Source organism: Arachis stenosperma, chromosome 7, assembly GCF_014773155.1.
Source record: "Arachis stenosperma cultivar V10309 chromosome 7, arast.V10309.gnm1.PFL2, whole genome shotgun sequence".
Lineage (NCBI taxonomy): Eukaryota > Viridiplantae > Streptophyta > Magnoliopsida > Fabales > Fabaceae > Arachis > Arachis stenosperma.
The window spans coordinates 20,313,930-20,323,722 of record NC_080383.1 but is presented as its reverse complement, the minus strand read 5'-3'; the positions used below and the strand labels follow the sequence as shown (position 1 = coordinate 20,323,722).

The window sequence follows — 9,793 nt, the reverse complement described above, 5'->3', positions numbered from 1 at the left end:
TAGAGGTAATAAAATATTTCCTTCCTTTTTTCTTTAAACAAATATACTAAGAGAAAAGACTTAATGTTGATCAAGTTATATTTTCTGAATCAAATTATTTTTAAAAAATCTTTCTTTGATAATATTTCTTATAAATATTTTTCTTTCAAACGAAATCCTATATCACTACGTTCGCACAATTAATTTTTTTTTTTTTTGTTAATAAAGCATTGGCAAAATAAAAGTAATAATAATAAAATAGACTAAATAAATGAGAATATATGGTGCTAAGAATAAAAGAATATCAAATCTTCATGAGAGATCTTTTCATACCCTAATTAATATCATGCCATTACAATTTCTATTGCCAGAAATTTATCATTCACAAGAAGTCAAGAACCTGTGGCTATGTGATAGATGTAGTTTCACTATTATTTAATATATAAACACATTATACATACAAGATAATTTGATTTTATGGAATTTCCGGTGCAGAATCAATAGAACATAGGTTGATCACATCTCTAGAAGATTCAATGAATCTCTTTCGACTTTCGTCACTCATGTTGGTGCTGGTATGTGCTAGTATGTTTATATTATTTGTGCACTTTTTATAACATATTTTCTTCTCTTGTAAACATTCTTTGTTTTTGTACAATTGAGATGATGGTATATTTCCACTATAGGTACTCTTATTCCTATTGTACAATTTTTTAGTATAAAATAAAGTTAACCCCTCTTAGACTTTGGTTTATCTGTAGTTTACTCCCTAACGTTTTATAATTAAAAGATGGATTTTGATATTATTATTGTATGATTATCACATAGTGTAAAAAGGTTCAATTTTCAAAATTATCTTCGTATGACATGATTTTTCAAAGGATAATTATGTGAGAAAATTTAATAGATTTTTTTCTCCATTTTACAATGTTAGAACATGGAATTGTATATTTTAAAACATTATTAAGACATAAACGGCATATGAATATGTTATATATCAATATACTAAGAATATTGAGTGCTAAACATAATTTTTGTTCTAGGTATATGGCTCGTTGTTAGTTCTTGGCTCATTGATGACATATTGGTACATTATAATCTCACAAAAGGAGGAACATGACACTTTTTCAATATCAAAAATATTTTTAAACCAGCTTCAATCAGAAATTAGATACTCACTCGGACACATGGAGTCATCCTCAACTAATTTTTCAAGATTTTTCAGCTCTTCCCTCAATGCTTCTAGTGTCTCTTTCATGGATATTAAAGCTAAGGTTAGCATCTCTATTAAAGAAAATCCTTGAATAATAATGCAATGAGGTTCAATGTTTTTATTTTATTCATTTATTGTTCACTGCATGAATATAGCTATTTTTTCAACAGTGCTTTTAAGTTCTTTATTATTCAAAATTGAATTTAAAGATTTTTATTTTATTTTTGTTTACTACATAGAGAATAAAATAGTATATTTGTCTTCTATTTAAAGTTAAATATCTTTAAAATAATTTTGGATTTTGACACAATATTTAAATTTTAAATTAAATATGTTTAATACATCTTAGACAATATTTGTTTTAGATAATATAATACAATTACCTAAATGCTATAGATCACACTATGTCAATGAAATTTGTTGCGAATAAATTATGCATTGATAAATTAGGCAATGTCCCAATCAATCTTAGCTTACACAAGGATTGGAAAAGGTTACCTTAGAATTTTTTTTTTTTTTTAAATAATAAATAACACTCACTTGGTATCAAACAACGGTGTAATGAGGTACCATGATGCCACTCACAACTTCAGATTCAGCTATAGTACGCAGAATATAATGCTACTAAATAAAACAAAAAGAACACATATAGCCGCAAACATTTTCTTGAAAAACTAGGGAACTAATATTAATATGATTGGAAGTTCTAATTTTTTTTATTATATTTAAAACAGTAAATAAATTTAAATATATATTATTCTTTAAGAATATAATTTTGATGAACTATAAATCTAAAATAATTTTATACGTGTATCTAATTATATAATAATATATTAGTAACAATAATTGTCTATTATATTGATTATATAAATAATCAACTAAAAGATTATAGTTTAAGATATTTTACACTATTAATGTATTAAAATTAAATATTTTTTAAAAAAATATTAAAAAGATAAACAAAAAAATCAAAACTTTTTTCTAAGAAGTTAAGAGGATAATTAATATATATATATTAAAAAAATTAAAAGTTCTATCAAGATTTAATCAAGTTAAATTAAATATAATAAAATTATAAATTTATTTAAGAAATATAATTTTTTAAAGAGCAATATTTAGTATTTTATTATTTTAAATCAGTTAAAACACTAAAAAATCGTATTGGTTTATCTACTTTACCAATTTTCATCAAAATTTTTAAATTTTTATTGGTTATTAATAATCGATTTTTTTCATAAATAAAACCGATTTAATATTAGTTTCATTCTATGAAACACAAATATTTTGCTGAGTTGTCATGTCCATATGTCGGACATATTTTAGACACGACACTCACCGACACTTGTCCAACACACGTATCTGCTGTGTCCAACCGTGTCTTAATAAAAAATAAAAATTTTTTCACTGGACACGCGTAGACACACCTAAATACTATCACGTGTCAGCGTGTGCAGTCTTATTCTTAACATATATTCTTAAAATAAATTTAGATATAATATATATTATTATTTATTAAAACAAAAAAAATATTTTAAATACTTGATATAATTAATATATATAAGACATTAAAAATAATTAACAAATTTAATTTATATTTTAATATCAACAAAATATCAAAATATCATTATGATTTATCTAAAAAATACTTTATATTTTATATGTATGTGTGTCTTCGTGTCATGAAAGATTTTAAAATTCGCGTGTCAGCGTGTCCCGTGTCGTGTCGTGTCCCGTATCCGTGTCAGTGTCCGTGCATCATAGGTTTCATTTAATTCGGTAAAATTAGCCGATTCTAATCTTTAAAACCGTTACTAATTTGACACTACTATATGTCATTTTAATTTTCCATATATAAATTTTTTAATTATTACCGGAAAGAAAATTTTGTTGTAACCTTACTTACCATCTTTTATTACATTATTATTTCAGGTGGCTCCGTTATTATTTCAAGCATTTGAGAGGGTTCCTCACTTAGAGCAAATTTCATACATAGTCATGGAAGGTCTCTCCTTTTCATATTATAGAGATCATCTTCAAATTTTGGCAATCTTCTCCAACTCATCATCTTCATCTACTCTATATTATATCCAACATGTAAATCAAGATAATGGAGAACCCTATGGTGAACCTACAAAATACAATTTTTCGTCTATTAACACAAGTTGGATTTCTGAAGCTCTTCAATTTTCTTATTCATATGCATTATTCAGCAATGCCTCATCATTGCGAACCAATTGGAGCATTATTGTTGATAGTGGCCATAACCCTTTGTTTCTCAACTCCGCAAGAGTCACAAGAACAAGTGTGATCTCTCTAGGGTTCTCGGAAACAACAGTAACTGATTTTCTCAGGGCTCAAAACAATGATCTTCATCAAAGTTCAATGAGCATGTCTTGGGCTACAAAAGATGGAAGGGCTACTGTACAAGGGATCCGAAATACTCGTTTGGTGATTTCTAATGATACAGTTTTGCTTCAATTATTGGACCAAAATGGAAACCCTAAAGGTGTTGGAGACACTGCTATACCATGCAACAATGAAAGATTTGGATCTAGTTTGAATATTCAGAATACGGAATATTTGATTCACTGCAGCACAATTGATATCATGGGAATAGAATCGGTAAGTTTCTATATTATTCATTATAAGTAGAGTTTAATTTTAGCATACTAATAATAATCGTCTATTCACATTTATTCTTTTAATGCACTTATATTTTTATTAAGGGGGTGCTAGAGGAACAATGATTATCTTGAACAACATGAACAACCACCAATCAAATATAAGTACACTACACCCTAATTTAATGCTACTCATCAAATTTACTCTTTTAACTTTATTAATTCACATTATTCACACATTGTTCAAGAATGTTATTAGTTACCAATACTTTTCCTGGCATCAAAATTAAATGGTATGTTTTGATTTCAGGTATATGTTGTGGCTATTCGAAAGAATGAATTACTTAGCTTTGACCAGCATTATAAGAAAAAAGGGTTGACTCTGTTGATTGTAATGATATTCATGATATTGATTGCTCTCCTAAGCTTTCTAAGCATGAATGGAAGAAATGCGAAGCGAGAAATACGATTGCGTGCCTCACTCTTGAAACAAATGGAAGCCACCCAACAAGCTGAGAGAAAGAACATGAATAAAAGCCTTGCATTTGCTGCTGCCAATCATGATGTTAGGGCTTCTCTTGCGGGCCTTACTGCTTTGGTAGACATGTCCTTTGACTTTGTTCAAAATGCGTCTGAATTGGACACCAACTTAAAACTAATGAAAGGTTGCACCCAAGACTTACTAGGTAATAATTTCATCTTAATTTGTGTCACCCAATTTGAGTGCAACTATTCTATTTATCAAGTGCAAATTTTTGAGGTTGGAATTTGGTGTTTAACTTTATATGAAGTTGATAATTGAGAGTTATTAAATGATTTGATAGGTTTAACTAAATTATCATCTGAAGACTCTCGGCTATCAACTTCAAATAAATTTTAACTGCTTCTGAATTTTCACCTTTATTATATAGTACTCACACCCAGATGTAAATTGAAAGTATTAATTTGTTGTCATGTTATAAATACTTGCTTAGGGCTGCTGAATTCTATACTTGACACAAGCAAAATTGAGGCAGGAAAGATACAGCTTGAGGAAGAGGAATTTGATGTATCAATTCTGTTGGAAGATATAGTTGACTTATACCACCCTATGGCTTCAAAGAAAGGTGTGGATCTAATCTTGGACCCTTGTGATGGTTCTATTATTAGATACTCACGTGTCAAAGGAGACAGAGGAAGACTCAAACAAGTTTTGTGTAATCTTTTGAGCAATGCTGTTAAGTTTACTGATGAGGGGCACATAGTGGTTAGGGCAAGAGCTCAAAAGCCAAGCTTGCACAATTCATTAATGGCTGGTAATAGTGAAAAACATGGATTCATGGGACGTTTATCATGCTTATGTTTCAAGAAAATTAGCAGTGATGAAGTTGAAGGCACGAGTAATTCAACACAAGCAGATCCATATTGCGTAATGGATTTTATATTTGAAGTGGATGATACGGGAAAAGGAATCCCCAAAGAGAAGTACAAGTCTGTGTTTGAGAACTATGTCCAAGTCAAAGAAACTTCCCTTGGAGTTGGAGGAACTGGCTTGGGACTTGGGATTGTGCAATCACTGGTACGTATTTGCCTTACTTACTAATATTTATACAAAGGTAATATTGTAATTAGGACAGAATTAGAAAGTAGAGTTAGTTAGTTAGTTAGTTAGGTTGCAGAATTGTTATTCTGTTTTGGGATGCTGCTTTTGCGTGTGTATCAAGGCATTCTCACTGCATTGGTTAGGAGTTTATATATATAGGTGTTGCAGTATATAGAAGATAGATATCTGAATGTAATTTGATATAGCATCAATATACTCTTTCAGTTCTTCTCTCTTCTATTCATCATTTGAGTCTCACTACTGTGTTCATTGTTTTTATTCTTGTTCATCATTGTTAGAAGAAATTCTAAGTTGTCTAAATCATAACAAAAAATTTATTATAATATGATATACATCAGCTTAAATCAATTTATAAAAATGAAATTGATTTTAATCTAAAAAAGAAAAAACAGTTTAAATTGATTTTATCTGATTTATACACAAATAATTGGTTTTTACTTGAAACCAATTTTTTAATAATAGCTTATGTAAGAGAAAGTCTAGAGGGACAGCATTTAACCATCAAAAGAAAAATGAATAATCTCATATTATTAGATGTAATCTCACACCATTAAAAATACTCATGATAATTACAAATTACAAAATCTGATGGTCCCTAGCACTCTTCGCTTATGTAATTTCAGGTAAAACAAGAAAAGAGTGTCTAAATTTTTTTTTTTTAATTTAGGTGCGTTTAATGCATGGAGACATTGAAATTTCAGAGAAGGACGTGGGAGAAAAGGGAACATGCTTCAAGTTCAATGTTATCCTTAATGTATACGAGAGAATCACGAATGCTGCTAGCACAAAAGAAGAAGAAGAAGGTGTTGATGAAAGAAACCAAACTCAGGCGCCATTACCAACCCTTCAAAGCTGTAGCTCTGGTTCAAGCATTTGTTCCCTTAGTCCAAGATTCCGAATCCGCAGCTCCAGTCCCAAGCCAGAGCCTTCTCGTGTCATTATGCTAATCGCCGACGAGTATCGCCGGAAGGCCACAGAGAAGTTCATGGAGGGCTTAGGGATCAAAGTTGCCGCCGCGAAACGGTTGGAGGATCTATTTGATGTCCTGAAGAAGATGAAACAAAAGTGCCTGTATTCAAGCAGCCACAGTAGTGGTTCTCAAGGATCAGAGTATTTGAGTGCGAGCTCTCACTCCCGTTCCAGCAGAGTTAGAGTTGCATTGAGTTCTATGGATGGAAAGACGGATATTGGAGCAGCATCTAATGGCTTTATCCTTATTGTGGTTGAGACAGATGCAGGGCCACTTTTGGAGCTGTGTAAGATAGTTTCTAACTTCAAAAGAGGGCTTTGTAACCCTTGTCAAGTTGTTTGGTTAGATAAGAAGATTCTCTTTAAGAATCTTGATAAGGACACGCTTGATCCCAAAGACATGGTTCTATCGAAACCGTTTCACGGTAGCCGTTTGTTCCAGGTTATAAAGCTTCTTCCCGAGTTCGGTGGATCCAAATTGAACACTCAGGAATCCTTTGTGGATCAATCTTCTGTTGGGTCCAAAGAAATACAAGAATGTGAGGATACAGAAAAGCCGTTGAGTGGTAAGAGAATTTTGGTGGTTGATGATACTCCATTGATGCGCATGATTGCTTTGCGTAGTTTGATCAAGCTTGGAGCGATTATAGAGCAGTGTGAGAATGGAGAAGCAGCTGTGCATCTAGTTGGTGATGGTTTAATCAAGGATTTTCCTAATCCCCCTTACGATTACATCTTAATGGATTGCCAGGTAATGTTTTTGAATTTGACTTATTTTGCCAGGTAATGTTTGGCTTACTCCTGATGTAATTGATTCCACAGATGCCAGTAATGGACGGGTTCGAGGCAACAAGGAAAATAAGAAAGATAGAGAAGAGGTATGGTAATATTCGCATTCCTATAATTGCATTAACAGCTGACAGTGACAAAATGACCATAGATGCTGGAATGGACTTTCACTTGGTAAAGCCTATCGACAGAAACAAATTTCTTGAAGCCATTCGAGACATCAATGCTAAAAAGCGCTCCATTTAATGTTATGTATCAATGCAAAATGTTACGAGTTTACATATAATCATATAGTGTAGCGTGGTTGTAATTTACCTTGTTTCTTTATTATACGGTAAAAAATATGATTCTTGCTCTTAGCCTTCGTTTCGTAAAATTTTTAAAAGATAATTTCTTAAAAATCATAACACTTATATTTAATAAATCAAATTAAAATTTACTTTTAATAAATACAAATAATAATAATTATATTATAAAATAATTTTTAACATTTAAAAATATCATAATAAATTTGTTTTCAATCACTTTGGAACTCACTAGCTCCCAAAGCACAACAAAAAACAAAACACTCAAACAACATACAAACAGCAATAAACTACTTCAAAAAATAAGGAAACTATAAACACATATCTAACAAAGCAAGACTCCTAGGGTCTTCATCCTCCACCGAAGGATAACCATTAGATACATATACTCCATTAAACCATTATGTCCTCTCTTATGATACAAGTTCTTTCATCAAGACAAAACACACAACTATTTTCCCTTATTCTTCAGCCACCGGTTGGTAAAGAATTGGACTTGGTTAACATAAGCATCAAGAGTTCTTGCCTTCTTCTGAAAATTCAGGAGTTACGCTCCTAAATTGCCCAAAGAACTGCTAAAAAATACACCAACCATTCTCTTTTGCGCAGTTTGCTAAATAAGCTGATTCATCCAACAATAAAAGCAGATTCCATCTTTGGAAGATTGCACTCCATATTTCCCAAGACCACTCACACCCAGAAAATATATGATGAACCGACTCCTTACTCGTACCTCATTATCGGACAACATCTTCAATTTACAGAGTCTGTCCATAGTGTTTAACCTTCCAAAATTATAAACCACGTGAGGAAAGACTCATGTTTGCACACCAGTTTATCAACTTTGTCTGCCTTTACAACTACTTTAGAGAGCATTTGCAAGATAGAATTCAAATCCACCATCTCCCAGTCCCCAAGCTCTCTCTCACAAACCTACTATCCACATTATTTGAGACTCGGTACAGCCGTGGAAACACCTCCTTCAATCTGCCTTCTTTGACCCATAAATCATGCTAAAACTGAATTCTTATAGACTTATACCCTTCCTAGCCACAAGCTGCATATCATCTTCAAAGGTCTCCACCAGCCTACATATTTATTTTTGTTAATGTAAAACAATTTTAAAATGACAGCTAATGAAAATTAAATTCTTATTCTAATCCAAAAATTTTTATTTATAGAAAATTCTAATAATTAAGAAATTACAATTATATATAACAACCGGTAAAAACTACTTGTGAAATCTTCTTTGTGTTACAAGAAGAATGAAATGGATGACCATGAGCGGCTCACATTTTTTATACTGAAGTGCTATGTTATTAAAGTCTTTACATTTAATGATAGTAAAAAAAGTAGCCTCCTTGCATGTATAAATAGAGGCTAAAATCTCATTGCGTAACACACGGTTACAAATTACAACAATAAACAAATCAATAACAACAATTTTCTCTTTCTTTTTATATTGTCTATATACAAAATATTTTCTCTCTCTCTATACAAAGTTTTTCTTTATCTTTTCTTCATATACTACAACATATAATATTAGTAGATATATTAATCATCATTATTATAGTGAGATAATTATATTAGTGAATATCAAAACTAGAGTCTTCGATTTATATTTATTTTATATTATATCTTCCTTATTTATTTATTCTACAACACGTTATTAGCATGAGACTCTGATCAAATTTTTAGGAAGACTCAGGTAACAAATTTTTATTATGTCGAAGCTCTCTCATCTTGAATTTAATGCTCTTGATATATCTGGAAACAATTATTTATCATGGATATTAGATGCTGAAATTCATCTTGATTCAATGAATCTTAGAGATACCATTAAGGCTGAAAATAATGCATCCCAGAAGGATAAAACTAAAGCCATGATTTTTCTTCGTCATCACCTTGATGAAGGATTGAAAAATGAATATCTCACATTAAAAGATCCTGCAGATCTTTGGAAAGACCATGAAAGAAATATATAATCATCAAAAAACGGTGACACTTCCTCAAGCCCGATATGAATGGACGCACTTACGTCTTACGTCTGTAGGATTTTAAATCCATAAATGAATATAATTCTGCAATGTTTTAAATCACCTCACGAATGAAATTGTGTGGGAAAAAAATAACTGACAATGATATGTTGGAGAAAACTTTCTCAACCTTCTATGCCTCGAATGTGCTCCTGCAACAACAGTATTGAGGAAAGGGATTTAAAAAATATTCTGAGTTAATTTCTTGCCTTCTTGTTGCTAAACGCTACAATGAGTTGCTGAACGCAACAATGAGTTGCTTTTAAAGAATCATGAAG

At 31.0% G+C, this 9,793-nt stretch overlaps 1 protein-coding gene across 1 annotated transcript; it reads left to right on the top strand.

Moving 5' to 3' along the window:
* Positions 1-1,166: 1,166 nt before the first annotated feature.
* LOC130939527 (histidine kinase CKI1-like) lies at positions 1,167-7,420 on the top strand. The gene is made up of 6 exons (XM_057867629.1): positions 1,167-1,253; positions 3,122-3,814; positions 4,124-4,499; positions 4,788-5,371; positions 6,084-7,136; positions 7,208-7,420. Exons 1-6 carry the CDS (start codon positions 1,167-1,169, stop codon positions 7,418-7,420), a joined length of 3,006 nt encoding a protein of 1,001 aa, XP_057723612.1.
* Positions 7,421-9,793: the final 2,373 nt, after the last annotated feature.

Coding starts and splice junctions, on each gene's coding strand:
- LOC130939527 (XM_057867629.1), top strand. CDS start 1,167: ATGGAGTCATCCTCAACTAATTTTTCAAGATTTTTCAGCTCTTCCCTC. Junction 4,500..4,787: donor TTGCACCCAAGACTTACTAG/GTAATAATTTCA, acceptor ATACTTGCTTAG/GGCTGCTGAATTCTATACTT. Junction 5,372..6,083: donor TTGGGATTGTGCAATCACTG/GTACGTATTTGC, acceptor TTTTTAATTTAG/GTGCGTTTAATGCATGGAGA.